The sequence below is a fragment of the Prionailurus viverrinus genome, chromosome F1, assembly GCF_022837055.1.
Source record: "Prionailurus viverrinus isolate Anna chromosome F1, UM_Priviv_1.0, whole genome shotgun sequence".
Taxonomy (NCBI): domain Eukaryota; kingdom Metazoa; phylum Chordata; class Mammalia; order Carnivora; family Felidae; genus Prionailurus; species Prionailurus viverrinus.
In genome coordinates this window covers 30,726,102-30,747,768 of record NC_062577.1, presented here as the reverse complement: position 1 = coordinate 30,747,768, position 21,667 = coordinate 30,726,102, and the positions used below count along the sequence as shown (strand labels likewise).

At 46.3% G+C, this 21,667-nt stretch overlaps 1 protein-coding gene across 1 annotated transcript; it reads right to left on the bottom strand.

The window, feature by feature from the left end:
- Window positions 1–159: 159 nt before the first annotated feature.
- On the bottom strand, window positions 160–17,970 carry IRF6 (interferon regulatory factor 6). Its single transcript, XM_047841047.1, has 9 exons — window positions 17,797–17,970; window positions 13,652–13,735; window positions 12,926–13,102; window positions 8,650–8,854; window positions 7,267–7,395; window positions 5,062–5,220; window positions 3,598–3,990; window positions 2,801–2,919; window positions 160–1,690 (listed from the first exon to the last, which is right to left on the bottom strand). The coding sequence occupies exons 3-9, from the start codon at window positions 13,097–13,099 to the stop codon at window positions 1,466–1,468; spliced, it is 1,404 nt and encodes a 467-aa protein (XP_047697003.1). The 5' UTR covers window positions 13,100–13,102; window positions 13,652–13,735; window positions 17,797–17,970; the 3' UTR covers window positions 160–1,465.
- Window positions 17,971–21,667: the final 3,697 nt, after the last annotated feature.

Here is a 21,667-nt window from a genome sequence, read left to right as displayed (position 1 = left end):
GTGACTGAATTGAGCCTAAGGCTTTTGAAGCTGCCTGACTTTTCAGCTAGCTCAACTTCAGTAGCAAATGGGGGATGGCCTGGTTTAAGTGCAGCACACTAGACAGGGGTTTTCTCATTATGGCCTGGCATGGATAGGCATCAGTATTCAAGAGGATTAGGGGCCTGCAACCAGAGATTAACATCTTGTTCTCCATTTAGGTTTTAGAGTTTCAATTATGCTTGTCTTTAAAAAAAAAAAAAAAAAAAAAAAAAAGGTTGGGGGGTAGGACAGAGAGGTCAGGGATGGAGCAAAAGTTAACAGATAAGACCAGTCTGTGGCAGCCATAGTTACAGTGTTCTACACCATTCTTCACCTGAGTCCTTCATGCCCAGCCACCTCCACAAGAAGGGAGACAAGCAGGTTTGGGCCAGGTGAGCCTTTTGCAGAAGAGCACAGCCTAGTCCTCTTTCACTTTGGCCTTAAAACTGAATACCCCATTTTTCCAACAGCAAAAAATCCAAAGGGTAGTAAAATTGCAAAAGTTTCCAAACAAGAACGAAGTGTCCCTGTTGTAGTCACGAGTTTGTCCTACACGCCCCAGCGCACTCCCAGGTCTAACTCAAAGAAAAAAAGGAAAAAGAGCTCTATCTTTTCTGAAGAGTACCACTGAGTCATATACTCTTATCTACACCCGCCCCCGCACCCCCCCACCCCACAGTGTTATTTGAGTGGTGGCAAGGTAGATACCGGACAACCAATTCTGCACAATCCCTAGGCCTTCTGTTGACAGATTCCCTTTAGAAGCTCAGTTTATGAGGCTTTACTCCACAGACCAGGTGACTTTCAGACTTTGGCACATATTTCTATTTAGATATCAAGCTTGGTTCCTAAGCAACTAGCCAGTTCCCCTCCCTCTCTCTTACCCCGTCAGGGAGCCAAGCTTACTATACTAGCAGAACAGGTCAAACGGTGATCAATCTTGGACAAATCAGTGCTTGAGGGAACTTTAATAAAAGGAAAAAAAATAGTGCTAGAACAATGCAGAAGGGTTCTGTTCCAGGCAGTTTTTTTGCCTTGTACAAGTAGAATGAAGTCGTCAGGCCAGAGTTTTAAAGCTGGCATTGTTTCAGGCATTGTTCCACCCCTTCACTTCACAGTAATGAATCTGAAGCCTAAAGGTTAAATAACTTGGTAGTTCAAGGTCATACCACTGAAGCAGAGGTGCAGCTAGAAGGCTGGTGTCCAAACTCCCAGGTCAAATCTCCTACTACATTACACTAACATGGGGAGGTTTAAAAAAGAAAGGCGGGATATGAAGGGTGATTTTTCCATAAATTAAATCAACTTTAAAAGTCAAGCGTATGTGGAGAGTTGGAGACCATTGTAAGATCGTAAGAAAGGAGAGGTTTAAGAGCTGGTTAAATCTGAATAAAAAATATCCATATGTACAATACTGTAAAAAAAAAAAAGATGTCATTCATGATTACTGGGCTGGCAGGGCAGTGGGTAGTTGCATGCTGGGGGTAGGCTGCATGGGCTGCCAGCTTTCCTGGGTTTGGAGGATGCGGTACAGCTGTTTCAGCTGAGCAACGATGTTATCTTTGATGTCCGGAGTTGAGATCTGCAGGCGGACACTGCCACTGTCAAAGGACCGTGTAAAATCACCAGAAAACATCTCGTAGATCATCCGAGCTACCACCGGAATGACCTGTTCAGGACACAGAGCACACAATTATCTGGTGAAGAAAAGGAATTTTTAAATAGCAGGAGGGGGCGCCTGGGTGGCTCAATCAATTAAGCGTCCAACTCTTGATTTTGGCTCAGGTCATGATCTTGCAGTTTGTGAGTTCGAGCCCCACATCGGGCTCTGTACTGACGGTGCAAATCCTGCTTGGGATTCTCTCTCTCCTCCTCTCTCTCTGCCCCTCCCCCCCCACCCTCCCCCTCGTCAAAAATAAATAAATAAAATTAAATAAATAGATAAATGGCAGGAGGGACTCAAGATCGAAGGAAGGACCAGTGAGGCCCTGGAGAAGTCCCAACTCTAATGTCTAGATAAGGGTACGCCTCTGAACCATCCTGCCGAAATTCACTCTAGAAGATAAAAAAAACAAACAAACCTGTATGTATCATCACACCACATGCCTAAGCAAACAGCTGCTTATTTAGCAAGACTTTTACCCACATTTCCTCTGTCGCCTTTTTGTACAAATCCATGGACCAAACCCAAGTGGTCTTGCTGCCACTTATTAGAATAAAGTTACATTCTTAAAAGGAACTCAGAAGGTTTTTCTAAGGGGCACCTGGGTGGCTCAGTCAGTTGAGCCTCTGACTTTGACTTAGGTCATGATCTCATGGTTCGTGAGTCCAAGCCCCATGTCAGGCTCTATGCTGACAGCTCAGAGCCTGGAGCCTGCTTCAGATTCTGTGTCTCCCTCTATCTCTGTCCCTCCCCTCTTCTCTCTTTCTCTCTCAAAAATAAATAAACATTAAAAAATTTTTTTTAAAAAAGGTTTTTCTGAAAGAGATGGAAAGGATTATATCCTTCCCAGCAAGATTCTGATGTCAGTGAGGGAATGAAAGAGAAGATCTTCACTAATCAGTCACCCACTTTGAGGACCTTGTATTCTCCAGCTTGGCCCTGCTTTAATAGGACCTACTTGGTTCTTGCAATAAACAAAGCTTGAGTCGGCTACTCTATCTGATGGGATTAAAACCCACGTAAGCTGATGGATCTTTGCTCAGCACAACCCTAGTCTTAGGGGCTAAAGCACTGGTAAAAAGGCAAAGAGTTGTTGACACATCCTTATCTCCTCACCTGAACCAAGATGAGTTTCCTTTCCAGGGGCTTCCCATCTGGCCATTCTTCCCCAAAGCATAAATAGATCTCAAATGGCGGCTGCTTCTCTATCTGTCCTTTCTGGTGGGCAATGAGATCTGCAGAAGGTGGAAGAGCACGTTTGGTGTACTGGGTCATTCCATATCCACTCAGTTAATACCATATTTTATGCTGTCCAATATGGTGACCACTAGCCACATGTGGCTATTAAATTTAAATTAATTAAAATCAAATAGTTCTTTAGTCATATGAGTCACATATGCTCAATGGCCCCATGTGGGCTATAGTGGAAAGACAAATATACAACATTATCATTTCAGAGGGTTCTGTTGGACGTCACTGAACTAGACCTGAGGTTCAAATTATATTGTAAAATCCACATTTCAGTATTCTCCCTAAATTTGTCTGCTTGAATTTGCCACTCAGATTCCCAAATGAGAAGAGTATATCTTTTGCTGATTATGATGATGTCACCTTCCAAAGTTAAGGATAAGCTGGTGGCATTTGGTGGTAATGACAAGGCTGTCTCCCTCTTCTGCTATTAAAACAGCCACAACCAACCTAAAAATAGCTTCCAAGTACATAGCTTTGGAGTGGAAAGCTCTTCTTTGTTGCCCAGGTCACTTTCAGTTTTCAGCACTAAAGTTCCCTTGACTTCCTCCAGAAGTAGTTTTTTATTAAGATCTTTGCAGATCCAAGAAGGGGGTGGGGAAGGCAAGGAGGAAAACCTTCCAGGGAACAGTGCCCAACCATCAACCTTCTGAAAAACGACTTACCACTAAGGAATGTTTCCAGACAGAATAGTTTGACCTTCTTTTGTCTCTCAATCAGGTTGGGGGCAACAGGTGATGGGGCACATGGCCCAGACCAGTACACCTTGCACTGGCACAGCCTGATGGCATAAATGGCATGACCGCTGACCTCTAGGATCAGTCCTCTGTCCATGACATCTAGCAGTTTACTGGTGAACAGCTTCTGCTTCTCATTGGTGATGTGCTCTGGACCTGGGAACTTGACCTGCTCCAGGCTGACAGGACCGAAGAGCTCCTCTTGGTCAGGCATGGGACCCAGGTCCCCATAGAAGAGCCGGCAGCCCTGGGGGTTGCTCACCGTCATGGTCTGCCCATATTCCTTCCCACGGTACTGAAACTTGATGTCCAGGTCAGTCACTGCAAGGTGAGAGAGGACAGTGAGAGTCCTGCTCTGCTGCTCGGCCTGTCTATCCTTGAGACTCATACAAGTCCATCAAGATCAGGCCAGTTTTCAACCAGCATTCAGGAAGGTCACTGCCATAGTTATCCTTCCTGTAATAAAGGGAGACATCAACCTATTCCTAGAATATTCAGTCAAAAGGCTGCCTTAAAGCAGACAGTTCAAGGTCCATGTATACTATCTCTGTTTAATCATCACACCCTAAGGGCTAGAATTTCTCCAGACAGACTTCTGGGGCCAGTCTCCTCACTTATACTGACTTAAGTCTTCACATCAGGAAGCATTGGAAAGAGCTAAAAACCAAAGTATCTGGTTTGTGTCACATTTTTGGCTCATTTTTAAAGAAATTATCCCAGAGGAATAATAAAAAAATACCAATCCGTCTTCTGAAAACATATGAGCACACTCTGGATCTGTTCTAACAATTTATCATAAAAGGACACAGTTCACAGCAAAGTAAATTTTCACTCATCAAACCTCCATTGAACCTTATAGATCTTATCAAAGCTATTAGCCTCTTGGTCAAAATGCTAGCACCTGCATCCCCACCCCCCACCCCATCCCCACTACCACCACATACACTGTGAAAGGGAGATGGGACAATGACATTGATTCTTCATTGAGATCAATTTGTGTTCAATTCAGAAACATTTTCTCCCACTCAGCAGCCCTTCAAATTCTAAGAGCCTTCTTTATTGAATCCATGTTAATTCATCTTCTTATCCCACAACTGGCCTTGTCCCCAGATCTCCTAGCCAAACTGATTAACCTAGGCTTTCTACCCACCTAAGAGGTGAGTAGCCTAGAGCTGCAATGAATCAGAGCACTCCCATGGGCAAGTAGATATGAACTAATGTTTCTTTACTTCTTCCCTGGTGACTCATCGGCCAGCCAGGAACCAGACAGAGGCTGCCTGGAGGATAGGTAGCTACTCTATACATGGCAAATAAATGGAAGCAGAAGGTGGGGCAGGGAAGGGACTATAACAGGAGCTAAAGACCCAACTAGAAAGATCAAGGCTCACTTACTGGGGAGAGAGCTGATCCACAGCTCTGGAGAGCTATAGAAAGGCTGTATGGGTGCCTGGGGTACTTCCATTTCCAGAGGTTCAGTTTTAGGCCACACTGCTTCAGGGCTGCAGTTACCCACACTGCAGTTGCCCACACTGGCTGGTGCCATGGGAGAACCTAGAACAGAAGGATGCGGGTGAGCAGGCAGGGGTACCACATACGTACATCACCTGGTCTGAGGCTCTAAAACCTAACAAGGTCAACAGACAAGAGTCAAACACTGGACTATAACTTGGTGTGGCAGCAACCCATCAATGAATGATTCCCACAACTAACATGATAATAAGGTTCCCCTCCTCCTTCTGCTTCCTAATCGTATTAGTTCTCCCATAAACTCATCATTCAGAAAACCTGCATTTGTTGACGATTAATAGACATGTGAGTCTTCTCTGGGGTTAAATTAGAATGGGCATGAATGAGAGGCTCCCTGTTGCAGATTTCGACCCCAGCAATTAAGTAGGAGTTGGCTGTCTTCAATAAAATGAACTCAACTGAATTAATTGATTAGTTTTCAGTGTATAGAAATTCCATTAAAAACAAACAAATACTTTTAGATACACAAAACATCTGAAAGGATACCCCAAAACCTGAAAGGATCTCTTTCCTCCAGGGAAGCTGAGCAGGAGGTTCAGAGATAGAAAGGAGGGAAAACCTTTTAACTGATTACCTTTGTAATAATCAATAAATTGATTCATTTGTACCATCATGAATTTTAAACCACGTAAGACCACTATTTATTCAAAAGCATCTAATCAAAGCTTTTTAAGAAAGACAGTGAAACACCCATCCTATTCTCCTGCTCTTGTCAGAGTTGACTCACTCCAAAGTCTACAGATTTCTCCTCCTAGCCTCACCTCTTAGGCATCTATCCTTCAACAATTCTTCCTCTGCCCCAACAGCTCTGAAATTATAGAAGTTAATGTTTCTTTGACCCTTTGTGCACAAGCCTGGTTAAATCTATGTACCCACTTTACTTTTTTGTTTTTAACAGACGTCCCACATCTTCCCAAAAAGGATCCAAGGCAGCCCGTTACATAAGGCCACACAACTTTAGTTTAGTAAAATATGAACAGAAATAGGAAATCAAGATCCTGGAAATAGGTTGCACCCTTTTTAGGGGTAAGAATAATAGAATAAGTCAGTCAAGGATTTGGGAAAGGATCTCACATCTCCAGGTATGCAATTTAAATCACTAAGTGGGAATGTAGCACGTGGCAAAACGGACCATGAAAAAGCTCAATGATATTTTTCTTTACTCATCACTTGGTTGTAAAGATGTAAATGGCAGGTTAAGTGAAGGAGGGCAAGTGAAAAGACAATAAGGGTTGTTTCTTGATTCTCAAAGGCAAGGGAATCACCTAGAGTAGGGTACTCCAAAAGAGCAAAGGAATCATCTCGATATATTAAATTCTCTAAATGGCACAAGTATCTCATTTGATCTGTAGCAGCCAGATGGAATTAGAAAGGCAGTGACAGCTTCTGAACTAAATGCATAGCATTTGCTCCTAGTCAAATGGACAGTCCAAGTGAAGATGCTGAAAAGCAATTTACCTCGTGTTTGAGCTTCTTCAGAATGTGCAGTGGCAGAGTCACGACCTACCTTGTCACAGTGACCTTCCAATCTCTCATTTTTCCTGGGAAACTGAATTCAAAAAGTCCATAAAGGAAGCAAAAAATCTCCTGCAGATAAATTCTATCAAAGCCTAGTATTAAGAGATGTAGAAATCACAAGATTCTCATGATATAGCCCTAGCAAAGTAGACCCTGTTAAGAAAGTGACACAAAATTCATACCAAGAGAAATAGTGAAAGCGTTTGCGTACAATTCATAAAAATGGTATCTGCTGCACTTGGCCTTAAGGAAAATTAGTGAAATTTATAACTGATGTATTTGTATATGGGATTGAGAACGAATTTGAATTTTTAATTTCTCTGAATTATGTGTAAGATTCAGATGTTCTCTAGGCCTGGAAGCCACCCTCTGGGATAACTGGGCCAGCAGAGTTCCTTTGTCTATGACCCCTACTTGCTAATGGACCAGCAGCTTGGCCACAGGACCTGGTCACTGCTCCCAGTGCCGTGGGGGCCGAGGGGTCAGCAGTTGCAAAGGCAAAGCCTCTTCCATCCTCCTCACTCTTCTGTACCACCTATCACCCTCACTCACCATTGATGTTCAGGAAGGGGAAGGTGTCCTGGATGGGAACATGGTGCTGTGACTGGTCAAGCTCATCTTCCTCATCTTCTTCATCTACATCATTATCCTTCTCATCCCAAGGAGCAGATCCAGTGGATCCTACCCGAGAAACAGACACACAAGCCAAGTGAGCCACTCAGGTTGCACCACCATCCTTGCTGCTGATCCACTGTACATATCAGGTACTGTTAGTACAGAGGTTCCCCGGGTTCAGTGTGCTCCCTCCACATCCTAGCCAAAAAGAATGGGAACCAAAGCTGTATTAACCTCTGGCTCCAACTCCTATTGAGCCCTAACATGAGCTCTCTTCCCCTCCCCTACTTAGGACCTGCACGCCCTACTCCCCTTTCCTAGAAATCTCTTAATTCCTACTTTTGCTACACATTAGCATCGCTTTTAAGGACTCAAGAACACTAACTTCTCTCCTTTAAGCTTAAAGTGAGGACAGATGCTTCCCTCTTGGCAGGGGCTCACTAGATTCATTGGAGGACAAGTCTAAATTGTCTGGCCTTTAGTTGGTACTTGCCAGGCATTGGGTAAACAGGAGGATCAGGTGATATTCGCTTAGAAAAAGTATCCTACAAATTAAATAATCACTCATCCAACATTTACAGAGAACTTAATAGCTTTTAAATGTCATGTCAATTGAGTCTTAACAATAGTCTTTGAAGTAGGCAGGAAAGATGAGAACCCAGATTTTACCATTGAAGAAACTGAGGCTCAAAGTTCATATGACTTGATTCGATGTTTCACAAGGAGCAAAGTGATAAGAGCCAGGTTCAGAACTCAAACCTTCTAAGGTTTAATTCCTCCATCTTCAAAACTACCTGACCTCTCCTCTCAGTGTTGAGTCCCAAAGGAAGCTCTTCCTACAGTAGGAATCTACATAGCCTCTATATTCTAATGCTTTAAGCAGTCAGGCTAGTGACTATTCCTCTAAGTGAACAAGAAGATTTTGCTATCTTTACATCTTTTGTTCTCTGGGTCCTCCCTAGGGAAAGGCCTTCTTGCTTTACCAATCTTAAACTTTCTAAGAGATTTTCAAGTCAACTATCTCTTTTTTATTTAAGTTTTTTAAATGTTTATTTATTTTTGAGAGAGACAGAGCACAAGCAGGAGAGGGGCAGAGAGAGAGGAAGACACAGAATCAGAAGCGGGCTCCAGGCTCTGAGCTGTCAGCACAGAGCCCGACACAGGGCTTGAACTCATGAGCCATGAGATCGTGACCCGAGCTGAAGTCCAACGCTTAACCCGACTGAGCCACCCAGGTGCCCCCAACTATCTCCTTAAGAGCCTAGCCCAGAACCTGGTTCACTATCCCCCCCACCGTCTCCCCAGCAGCTGGGGCCTCACCTGGGTTAATGATTGACCCCTGAGGCTGGGGGATGTCACACACTTGATATATCTTCACTGGGTTCATGGGTACTTCCTTGGTGCCATCATACATCAGGTTGAATTCCCTGCTCTTGTTGAGAGCACAGCGGAGCTGGGCCTTCCATTTAGCCGGGTCAGGGTCATCCACTCCTTCCTGGTACTTCCCAGTCTCCACAGCCCAGGCCTGAAGAATAGGAAACTGTAGTGAATGCCTGCTGTTGCCCAGTACAAAGTGTACTCACCCTCTCCCATACAGACACACATGCACACACACCCCTGCCTTGCTGCCCCACCATCCCAATCCCAATTTAGAGAGCCTGCAGCAGGAAACACCACCCTCAGGACCAGGCAAAGCAGGGCCTGAGGGAAATTAAGCCATAAGTAAACACAATCTTTTGAAAGGAGGAGCCTCATCTCAAGTGTTGATGCCAGCACCACCTGTCAAGAGTGGCTGTAACGAGGGTTGAAAATAAAGAAAAGTCTGGAAAAAAATACAATTCATTCTTGAACACTATAGGGGTCAGGAATACTGACCCCTTGCACAGTCAAAACTCCACATACATTTTTAATTTTTTTTTTATTTATTTTGAAAAAGAGATAGAGAGCGAGTGGGGAAGGGGGCAGAGAGAGAGAGACAGACAGACAGACAGAAAGACAGACACACAGACAGACAGAATCCCAAGCAGGCTCTGCACTGTCAGTGCAGAGCCCAGTGAAGGGCTCAAACTCATGAACCATGAGACCATGATCTGAGCCGAAATCAAGTCAGACACTTAACCGACTCAGCCACCCAGGTGCCCCAAAAATCCACACATATAATTTTTGACTCCCCAAAACTTAACTACTACTAGCCTCCTGTTGACCAGAAGCCTTACTGGTAACAGTCGATTAACACATATTTTGTATATCATATGCTGTATTACAATGAAATAAGCTAGAGAAAAGACATGCGAGTAAGAAAATCATAAGAAAAATACACAGTACTGTATTTGTCAAAAAAAAAATCCGCATATAAGCGGACCTGCACAGTTCAAACCCATATTGTTCAAACGTCAACTGTATACACCAAAATGCTAGTGGTAACTTTGGATAGCAGGATTTCAGGTGAATTTTTTTGGCTTATTTGTTTTGACATTAATTACTTACAAGACAGAAGGAGATGGCATGTGATATGAAGAGTCTGGCCTTGCTGTTCCCTCCCCCCTACATCCCTCAATCTGATGCTTAAATAATTGTAGAAAACAAGTACCTTTAGGAATAAGAGCCTGTAGGAGGACAGGAAGCACACTCTGGGAGTTCAGCTGAACACTGAGGGCCTCATTCAGCTGACCCCATGTCCTAGTAAACCCCCACCCCCTGCCCTTCCCTAGTTCCTCAAAGTCCCACTTCACTGGAAATACTTTGCTGCAAACACCAGGGGCTGGTGGCATGAGCTAAAACCACTTTGGCTCCTCCACTCTGGTTTTCAGTTTCCAGGTCCAATGGCATGTCTGTTTCCACTCACGGGATATCCACTCTCCCCGGCTGCTAATACAGTCTCAGATCTCTATGCTTTCTTCAGGACATCACGTTCTGATGCAGAGAAGGGGGATGTCATTAGCAGAGTAGTCAAGATCAGGAAGCACACACCAACTTGTTCAAGTGGACAGGGCACACGTCCAGTCCCAACTCTCTGCCTCTGCTTCTGACCTCAAGCTGAAATGGAAATGTCCTGCCCCATCCTTTGAGATCTCTGATCTCCCTCAGTCCCTCCCTGCAGAACCTGACCATCACGAGGAAGTTTCTTCCAAAACTAATTTAAATCCTTATCTTCTAATTCCAGCTCACTTCTTACCATTTCCTCAGGCTTGGGGGCACCTGCATTTGTTTCGCACTATAGGATGAAGAGGTCTGCCCTCGGTGGCTGCACTGGCACCATTCCGTACAGCTCCCCACAGGGGATTTCAACTTCATCGATCCCTAGGGTCTGGGAAGCACATCTCCAGTTGTGCCTGACTGCTGCCTTGCCACATTTACCTTTCCGTTTATTTGATCCCCTGTGCCCTCTCCCACTCTGGCCCCACCCAGCTGGCGTGGACTGTGCTGACTTTGGCATGGGTCTTCAAGTTTCTGTGGCTCCCTAAATCCCTGCCCCTCCATGGAGAGCAGCCAGACTAACCCAGAAGCACTGCCCCAGCCTTACTGCTCACAACACAGACATTCCTGCTCAGGACCCACTCAGAAGGTTCAGAGGGCCAGGGCTGATGCAGCAGAACACAGTACCAGACACATGGCATTCACTGGGATTTATAAACATGACTTACTCAAACCCATTCTGAGTCTTGCTTCTGACACTCGGGTCACTGTGGAGGTCCCTATTCCCCTTCCAGAAATGGAAGTAACCTCTGTATTTTGATGGTAATTCACTATTTCTCCCCATACGTTATTTCACTCAATTCTCCTGACAATCCTCTGAGGCAGGCAAGACTGGTTTCGTCTCCATTTTACCAAAGGGGAAGCTAAAACCCAAAGAGACTATGTGACTTGTTCAAGACCATATGTGCAATTGATAGTAGTAGGATTTGAAATCAGATCTTCCAATTCCTGGCCAGAATGAGGCAGTATGATAATGGGGGAGCAGATAGGCTTGGGTTCAAATCCAGGCCACACCCATTACTGGATGTGTGATTCTGGCAAATTATTTAGTCCCCCTGAGACTCAGCCTCTGCATCTACAACATAAGAGGAATACCCCCCCTTACAGAGTTCCTGAGAATTAAATGAGATAATGGACACCCATTTAATGCTAGCACCCCGCTGCTTCCCCCTCCCCCACACAACCTGCCCAAGGCCTGTCAGAGCTTGGGATGGGTGAAAGCACCCTCACTCTTCTCCTGACTTAAAGGCCCTCCCTGACTATTCCACAAGCAGAGATCCAGATATAAATAAGACAAGCTTCCTGCAGCCACTTTTTTCTCAAGCCCGAAGCACACAGATTGCTCTCGTGAATAGGGCTTTCAGGAACCAGCCTCTTCCCCCATGGCCAGCCACCCCCAGCCACCAACAGCAAATCCAGTTTCAGACCAAGGCCACAACCACAAGTCAGCTGGGCCAGGGCAGGTCAATTCCCCCCTCCATGCCAACTCCAGCAATTGGTACTGGTTTCAAGATGTCTTCCCTACCATTTTCATACCGTTATTTAATTGGTAAATTAAAAGTGCTCCTTTACTTTCTTTCTAAGTGCTCTCAGACGAATTTTCTCTCCACTACCTGGGTCTATACCTGATATAACTGAGTTGGGAAACATCTCTCAGATGGCTCTCCTTTGAGGGGCGAGCCCACCTTTTCTGATCCAATCTCAGCAAGAACTTGGGGTGTCACTCCTGAGGGGCCCAGCGTAAGGACCAGATTTCCTTCTGACTTCCAGCTTAGAGAGGGAAGAAGAGGCTAAACTCACTTCTCTGTGACTTGGAGAGGCAGGAACTTAAGCCAGCAGCTGACACAGAAGACTGGCCAGCACAGAGCAGTTGGTCCGGAGCAGAGGCACAGGCTCCAGAGTTACAGACAACATAACACTCCTTCCCACAACCAGCTTCCCATCTACATCTGTCTTAAGTCAAGCTTTGGCTTCACGAGATTTTGTAAAATGCCAGTGATTAAATCTGGTTTTCAGTTAAGTAAAACAATTCTCATATCAGGTATTTTTTATTTAAGAAAACATATTTGTAGAATAAAAGCTTGCAGTATATCATCTCTCATTTTTAAGCAGAGGTGATGGGTTGGGTAAGGGATTTTAATACCAAAAGAAAAACTTGCAAAGAACCCTCTACACCCATCCTACGGTCTATGTTAGGAGCCTGCTAACACTCAGTAGTTCTGTCCTGGGTTGGAGAGCTGTCCCTGGCCCAAGCACCTCTCTCCATAGCAAGAACCCTGAGTGAATGAAGAACAAGAGTTATTTGCTGACCCTGGGAGCTTTTGGAACAACCCCATCAGTCCAATCATTTGTAGTTTAGCCAACTGCACCTGGGATCTTTTGGGATGTGAGTCGAGCTCCTCTGACCAATGGGAAAGAATAAACGGCCTCAAACATTATGGACATGCCCCAGCAGGAGAAATTACTACGCCTAAGTTTGGGCACCCCCTTCATAAACATTCTCTCTGATGCAGGAGCATTTGGATCTAGTGTATCCCCATGCCAAAATAGAAAACAGAACAACCAAAAACATCCACATAGGTCTGACAGAACCGGTCCAATGGTAGAAGAAGTCCTTTACCTTGAAAATGGTATTTTCCTCCTCTTGTTGGGGGCTATGCCGGGTGGCATGTTTCCAGGGAATCTGGAAGCGCTTGGAGTCCCTGTGTAGCCAGATGAGCCCGGGGTACAGGCCACTATCCACCTGGGCCACCAGCCAGGGCTTCAGCCGAACTCTGCGGGGGTGGAGGGCCATGATCTGGGTGGAGGGGTAAAGAGTAGAGAGCGCAGGAGAATTAGGCCAGCCTCTGGGAACTTTTCCCAGCCACTGTTCCCGTATGATAGAGCTACAGTTTCATTAGATTACAGCAAAGAAACTAAATATGGGAATACACTGTGCCAGGTAAGGAAGAAAAGAAAAGAGGTTAAAAGGTCCTTTTGATTCTTATTCCAAAGCCATTTATGCTTCATGTTCTAGCCAAATCAGACTTATCATGTAAGTGGATCACATTTCTTCTATTTAAATCCTGAAGCAGAAAAAGAAAAAAGATGATGTCATCGCTGCTGGAACACAGTCCTTCCTGAAGAACCAAGGGCTCTTGGAATTGCTCTTTTCAATCTCATCTCAGGAAAATGAAGAAAAAAAGGTACGGAAACAGCAAAGATACAGGGTAAGAATTTGAAGCACACTCTCTTTTTCAACAAGAGAACTAAAGGCGAGTGGGGAATATTTTAGGAAGAAATGACCCCATTGTGGTGAGAGAGAAGTAGACAAGGGGCAGGTCCTGGTTCCAACATCCTCACTTACAGAGATGAGCAGGCAGTGTCTCCACGGGGTTCTGAAGAGCTGGACCTCAGGTCAGCTTCCTTTTCTCTGGACCACCCAAAGGCTCTGGAGCAAGAAAAAAGGGGTCTGAGTTGGTTATCAACAGGACAATCCAGTGGCTGGGAGAATACTAGGGAACATGGGAGACAAAGGCTCTGAGGACCCTTTCTTGCACCTGAGTCCAGAAAAGTCCAGGAGCCCTAGAATAATCAAATGCTACAGTTCCTAAACTTAGGCTGCAAACCACAATCATAAGACAGGCTCTGTTCTGCTCAGGCAGCCTCCTCCACCTGGGTCTGTTTGTCTCCACACGAAGGCTAGAGTGACCTCTTTGGTTGCAGGAGCTGGCCTGGGTAAAGTCTGCGATTGATTCTCATAAAAATACACGGGCACAGCAGATAACATTCGGCAGCAGCCAGCACTCACAGCAGGAAACAGAGGCCTGCCCAGATTGGGTGTCTTTAGGAAAGACTAGTCAGTCACTAGAGACCTGTTTGCTTGGGATGTTGTGTTTAGATTTTTTGGGTGTTCTCATCTTACTTTGTTTTTACTTCAGGTGAAAAAGGGAGGCCTGCAAAATAGCGTTCACTCAACAAATATGTGTTCATCAGCTACTGTGTGTCCAGCACTATGTCCGTTAAAAAGCACATAGTTTTCCTCAGACTCCCTGAAGAAACCCACATTGGAAGTGCTCAAGCCCCACAGTGGCCTGAGGAAAGGAAGATAAATAAGTCACCTTCACACCCAGGAAGATCCCCACCTGGATCACAGTTCAGAAACCAAACCAGTTGAGTCAGCTGAAGGCTCCCACTCAGAGGAGCTTAGCTGAGGGGGTGGCCTCAGCCACCACTTCCTTCCCCAGCCAGACACCCAACAAACAGGGAAAACCCAAACCAACTCAGCTTCTGGCACTTTAAGAGCAAGGCAGGACCTGCTCTCACCTGAGCCTTCTGACCCAATTAACAAGTCCTGCAACTGAAACCTTCCCCCTGGGAGCACAGCTCACAGTGGGCAGGCAAGGTTGGCATGCAGTATTCAACTGTCCCCCCCCCCATCCCCATGTTGTTGGCCATGGTTTTGGAAGGGCAGCAAGTCAAGCCACCAAACTGTGGAGAACATTTACCTTATAAGGAGTAGAGAATGCATATTCTCCTAAGGGCAAGTTCTACCTTCTCCTCCTCGGTCCCAGGCTACTGGAAAGGGGATGGGGCAAGGAAAGGACGAATAGGGACATGGGCGCCACGTTGGTCAACCCTGCAAGGAACTTTTGCAGTACCAGTAAATGCTGGGTCTATGCTTGTCAGACATGGGAAATCTCCGTCTGGATGGACTTTGAAGAAAAGGGCTTATCCTAGCTGATTGACAGCTCATCAAGAAAAAATTAAAGCAACGGAGCCAACATGGGGAACTGCACATAGTGATAGTGAAGGAGAAGCAGCCACCCATAGAGATGGATTGTTAAGATCTAGAGTCCTGGGTTCTCAACATTCTCTCAAGATGGCACCACACATGAGCAACCCCGCCCCAGCCTGCCTTCCTCCATGCCCCACCTCCCTCACTGCTAACCCTCTCCACCTTCTGGAAGTCAGCCAAGATCTCCCTTACCTGCCACCCAGTAACTAAGACTCTAAAAACTGGCAGAGAAGGAAAAGCTGGAAGCAACCAAAATAACAGAGGAAAATGGCTGATTCACAGGCTGCAATATTGAGCAGTCATTAACAACGGGACGTCTGAAGAATTTTTATTGGATCTGGGGAAATGTTTACAACATGAAGTTAAGGGAGAAAATACAGCATACAATATTGACTGTAGACTAGTATGTTCACCTTGTAACTAACATGCACTTGGGTACTTAGGCACATACATACATAATTTAAAAAAGGAAAAGATAATACATCAATGTAACAAGATATTCACAATGGCTACCTGGTGATGGGATTATGAGTGAATTTTATACTTGCTCATATACTTGTGTATATGATTCACATTTTCCTACAATGACATGTTTCAATTTATGATAACAATAATAAAAAAGCTACAAGTAATATTTTTTCAACCAAAAAAAAAATATTAGCTTAGGAAGCTAAGACATTTCTTGGCCCCTGGAAAGTATAAAAGATGATGTTCTTCAGCTAATGAGAGCACGGTACCAACAATCCTTCATATCTACACTGACTTTACAAAGTTTACATACACTTTTATTTACCGTGTTTGATTTCATCCTCATGATCAGGAAGTGGCATGTATTATCATCCCCATTAAAAAAAAATTTTTTTTAACGTTTATTTATTTTTCAGACAGAGAGAGAGAGAGCATGAACAGGGGAGGGTCAGAGAAAGAGGGAGACACAGAATCCGAAACAGGCTCCAGGCTCTGAGCTGTCAGCACAGAGCCCGACGAAGGGCTCGAACCCACAGACCGTGAGATCATGACCTGAGCCGAAGTCGGAGGCTTAACTGACTGAGCCACCCAGGCGCCCCTCATCCCCATTTTATAGCTGGGTTAACTGAGACCCAGAAAAGTGCTTTTATCTGGGGCCTGGACCCACCACTCCTCATCAGAGTGTGCTGTACTGAATCTTGCCACTAACCCTGCCTTCCAAATACCTCCCTTCTTCTACACACTAAGAGAGTAAACCAAAAACATTCACAAGATCCCAGCAGCACGAAGGGCCAAGGAAGTGGTTAGGGAGAAGACTGCATGACACCTGCCACCAAACACACCTAAATCAGAGTTCTCTTCCAAAACATTCTCAGCGCCCAAATCTCAATGCCCACAGAAACTTAGCCTAGCTGAAGTCAGCCCTAGTATCTCCAGCTGCCATCACAGTGAAATTCAAGGCCTGTGTCTCCAATAGGTATTTGACCAGCCAAAGAACAAAGATGCTAACCCATCCACTCCCCTCACGCTGGGCATCCAGCTGGGATGCTTTCAACCTCCCTCAGGCACTAATTCTCCTCTCTCACACCCCCATTCCAGGGAGCAAGCCCTCTATAAACACCCCCACTGCCACCTCTGCAGCCCTTGCCCAGACGAGTTTCCAAGGGCAGTACTACCTTGAAGTAGAGATTCGAGATTGGGCTGTCAATGGTTTGGCTCAGAGTGAAAAGCATTTGCCAGGGAGTCCTGCTTTTTTTCCTTCCCCTGCAGAGAACCGAACGCCATCTTCCCAGTTCCCCAGCCTTTCTTCCCTTTAGTTTAGCCCTGCTTAGAGGTAAATTCTGTGCCATAATTCCCATGCCCTTCCTCCCTGCTGGATTGAAGTTGGGGGCTGGTGAGATGGTGCTGCTGTTATGTGTTATGCACACATCTAACCTTAAACTACTCTCCTGGGTCAGCACCACCTCCTACTCAAGCGCCTTCTCCCTCTCCCTTCCCTGGCTTCCACTTTTGACATCCACCAGGAGAGCAGGGTCGGGACAGAGGTGACCCCTTCATTACAAAGCAGGCTCCCCGGAAAGAGTGGCACCCGGGGCCTCCTTTCCAGTTGGGCCTGGGAGACTTTCCCCAGTTTTCCACACCCACCCTCCATCCCCTTGGGCAAAGAGGGCCTCACCCCCAGAGCAACCACGCCCTGCACCACCCTCCCCAACACCAAGCTTGGCTACTTGGAAAGCCAGTGGTGTCTCCCAGGCCCAAGGCGAGGGGCCTGGCTGCACTAAACAAATTCAAAGAGAAAAAACAAACTGGCTAAAGCGCCTGGCCGCCCCCATCTCCATTTCCCCAAACACCCACCAGGACCAAGGGCCCGCAGGCCTCGGAAATCCCCTTTGGGACACTGGGGCCGGCGGCCCAGCGAGCTGGGCCTCCACCGGAGGGGTGGAGGCGACGTAGCTCTATCCTCTGGTGGGTGGATAAGGGCCGAGAGCGGCACGCTCCAGTAGGGCAGGGAGGGAAAGGGAGTAGAGAGAAGTGTGGGGTCGGGAGGGGGCCCCTAACTCCAGGGCTAGGACCGCCCAAAAGCTACCTAAAGCAGGGCGACAAGCATCCAGCCCCTGAGAGTTCCTCTCCCCCCCCCCCCCCAAACAGATGTCCTCAAGCAAGGTTCCTAACCCCACAAACTCTGGGGCGGGTGTGTCCCCAGCCCCCTACCCCCAAAACTAGTGTTCAGAAGTTAGCGTCCTCACCTTTTCTCAATCCTGCTACAAGAAGCGGTCGTCCCCCGAACTAAGTCCCCAGCACTCCTTGACCGGTCAGCAAGCAATACCTGGGTTTGCGCAGGTAGACTCTTCGAGCTCCGCTCTCCGTCCCGCACCCGCCCTTACCTGCCGGGCCCAGGTGCGCGGAGCTCACGTCACCGCCTCGCCCTAGGACGCCGCAGCCCCCCTCCGCAGTCCGGCCACGCCTCCCAGGTGTGGCCACGCCCCCTCGCGTTCAGGATTGGCGGCTTACGGGAAATCTGATACTCTGTGTTCCTGGGCGGCCCCGGCCGCCCAGCCCCTTCCCCACCTCGCTCTCTGGCTTCTAACTCTGGCTGAGAAAATTCCCAGACTCGAGGCTGGACCTTACGCCTCGGGGCTGGTGGTCTTGGGAACTGGGAGCGCCTGGGAGGTCAGATCTGAGTCGAGAGGGTCCCCCCCCCCTTTCCTCGTACCCCATGGTTCCCCTTCGGTTTTGGAGATAGTTAACCACAAACAAGGGTTTAGAGATTCTGGGCAGGCCCTTCTACCCGTGGGCCTGTGTAAGTGAGTGGGATAAGGGGAAGGGACTCAGGACACTTGATCCCATGGAGAATAAGTTCGGTGGTTTTCAGGGCAGGGATTCTGCCTTTATTCTGCCTCTTACCCGAGTGACTCAGGGTAAGTTACTTGGCTTCTTGGTTTCAGTTTTCTTGTTTTTTTCAGTGAGAATAATATGTGAGAGACTGCCTTTTCCGGTCACTATCTGGTAATGATTAAAAGCATGGCCTCAGGAGCTAACTTTTAGGATTCAAACTCCAACTTCATCAGTTACTACAGACTTGACAAAGTTTCTTAAGATCTCTGAGCCTCAGTTTCTTATCAGTACAATGCAGTAAACAAGAGTACCCACCTCAAATGAGTGCTGTGGGGGTTCAATAAATTGCTTCATATAAAGTGTTTGGAACAGTATTTTGGTACTCATTGAGTGATGTATAAATACTTGAAATTTTGGTATAAAGATAAAAAGCATATAGACAGTGCCTCACAGAATAAGGTGACACCTTCTGTTATTACTTGAAACTCAAGGCCTGTATGTCCCCTATCAGATGTTTGATGAGAGTTCACTCTCCTGTCCCACTACAATGAACCTCAGTCCTTACAGAGTACATGCTTACAGTGAGCTGTGTACCAGTACATGAGACCCTGAAGCATGGAGCTGTCACAGGTAAGAAGGGACATGCTTATGGGTACTTAGGTTTTGAAGTTTAAAGCAACGAGAGAGAGACCATAAAGGAGTGATATTATGGTTGAATTATGTCCCCTCACCCCCTAAATTCGGATGCTGAAGTCCTACAGCCTCCAGTACTTCAGAATGGGACCTTACTTGGACATAAAGTCTTTACAGAGGTGATCAAGTTAAAATGAGGTCATTAGGGTGGGCTCTAATCATATTTGACCCGTGTCCTTATAGAAAAGGGAAATTTGGACACAGAGGGAGAAGATGATGTGAAGAGACACAGGAAGAAGACAGCCATCTCCAAGCCAAGGAGAAAGGCCTGGAACAGACCCTTCCCTCAGAGCCCTGGGAAGCATCCAACCTTATGGATGCCTTGATTTTGGGCTTCCAGCCTACAGAACTGTGAGACAAGACATTTCTGTTAATTAAGCTACCCAGTCTGTGGTACTTAGTTCCAGTGGCCCTAGCAGACTAATACCGGTGTGTTGGAGAGCTCCGGATTGGTAATCATGGGAACTTGATTCCCAATGCTTGGGGACATATCCAGCGAAGGCTGGGAGGGTAGCAAGTCCCCAAGCCTGACTCAGCCAGCCTCTGGCTCAGCCGCTGCTGGTGGCCATTCTTCCCTTCATGAGGGGAAGGACTATCTCATCAGCACAGCCTGCTCTTTACTGCTGATGAGCTCACTGGACAAGCAGCATCTCCCATGTGGCCCAGGGCTTGGCTCTTGAGACCAAGCAAACAGTCCACTGCAGGTGTGTGTGAGGGATGAGGGGAAAGACCACCAGGAGAGCATCATTTGAGGGGAGCCAAAAGCCCAACACCATACAAGTATGAGCCCACACACAGGCATTCACTTACGCACTAGCAGAAATCCCTATAACTAAAGTGATTTCTTAAAGATTTTCTTTAGAAGACACATACTTTAGAATCAGAAAATTCAAGCTGGGAGGGACTTTCTAATCCTCTGGTCTAGGGCTATTACTGGCTTAGAGATGTTTGTTTGTTTGACCCACACGGTGTCTTAAACACCAGGAGATTTCACATAAACATCTAGGTTTTCAGCATCTCTTGAAGACAGGCTCTAGACAGCCTGGCTCAGCAGTTCCATCCGACAACAGCTGCTCATTTAGATGGAATCCACATGTTAAAATCAGGACAACCCCACCCTACCGGATTCACTCATTTACTTTAATTGTCTGACCCTGTAGGCATATGAGTTTACAACTTCTAGTCCAAATTCCCCCTTTTTATAGATGAGAAAACTGAGGTCCAAGGAGGTCAAGTGATTTGCTCTAGACCATGTAGCAAATTACACACAAAGTCAAGACTAGAACCCAAGCCCAGGGTCCCTTCCACTTGGACCCTGCTCAGCATCCCAACCAGAATCTATACTGATGGCTGCACTGGTTGTTAATTTATTATTTTTTAATTATGCATGTATCCACGCACTGTTGATACTATGGCAAACAAAGTCCCAACTCTCGTGTCCCTCTACTGAGGAATCAATGAAAGGGGATAAAGCAGGAGGAATTAAGGTAGAGATCAAGAGGAACTTCTGGGTCCTTTGAATGATGAGACCTAGCAATAGGCCACCCTGAAGTCTTCTTTGCTTGAGATACACCTCACTTGCTTGGTCTGGGGAGTAAGAAAACCCAAAGGCTCTGGAGGAATCAGTTCTATGTTCTCAAAAGAGCACTCCTAAGATTCAGACATCCACAATGTGGCTTGGGCCTGTGATGTTTCCATTGCTTTGCCCTCCATCCCTGCTCAAGTAAGGCATTGCTGACTCATTTGTGAGTCTGAGTTTCAGGCTGAGAGATGTATGTTTCAACACAGAGGCATTGATTTATAGCTATAGGGAATCTGGGAATTCCTCTCTCCTGCTCCCAGGCAGCTCTTACTTGGTGAGGACTCTTTCACCACCCAGAGGCTTTAACCTCAACAATACCAAACATATGACAATAAAGCCATGTGACCCAAATCCCACTCTTCTCCGCTGAGCAGGGTGCGTAGCAACTGGGACTGCTCCCAGTGGTTCAGGACAGTGGAGAATTTAGTGTCCCTGGAGTCAGTAACAGCAATAGGCTGGGTTATTTGTCAGCGGGTCTGTTGAAGAGGGGGTGAGGACATCAAACTGAACAATACAATTCTGGTCTCTCTCAGAGGAATTCAGACCCCATCCAGCCTTCTGGAAGGCATTTTGGAGCCCATCAATTGGCATTTGGGGGAATTCAGACCCCATCCAGCCTTCTGGAAGGCATTTTGTAGCCCAAGTCCTACCCTGATTTATCTCTGGCTCCATCCAAGTGTTTCAAGGTACTGGGGCTACAGATGAACCTAACACATTGCCTAAACTGTAGCCTGAATTGTTGCCCCTTCCTCTGTCTCCTTACCCTGTATAGAGGGTCCCAGAATGTGATCCAAATTCGAGGCTTATTGAGATTTCTGTAGTGGAAGCTGCAGCAAAAATAATTTATAAATGAATCTCACTTTCTAGCCCAGGCAATCAAACAGATTTCAGTTTGAGATTTTAGGTGAATTCCCCACTAAAGTGTTCAGAATTATTAGTTTCTGACTCTCTTTTTATCCTTGAACTAAGCCAAGTGCTGGTAATGTCCTCAAAGGAACAGTTTTCTT

What these genes read in the sequence shown, in the direction of transcription:
- IRF6 (XM_047841047.1), bottom strand. Translation starts at nt 13,099, where the DNA reads ATGGCCCTCCACCCCCGCAGAGTTCGGCTGAAGCCCTGGCTGGTGGCC. An exon ending in AGGAAAATACCATTTTCAAG is followed by an intron (nt 8,855 to 12,925) that starts GTAAAGGACTTC and finishes CCTATTCTTCAG; the next exon opens with GCCTGGGCTGTGGAGACTGG. An exon ending in TCTGGAAACATTCCTTAGTG is followed by an intron (nt 2,920 to 3,597) that starts GTAAGTCGTTTT and finishes CACCTTCTGCAG; the next exon opens with ATCTCATTGCCCACCAGAAA.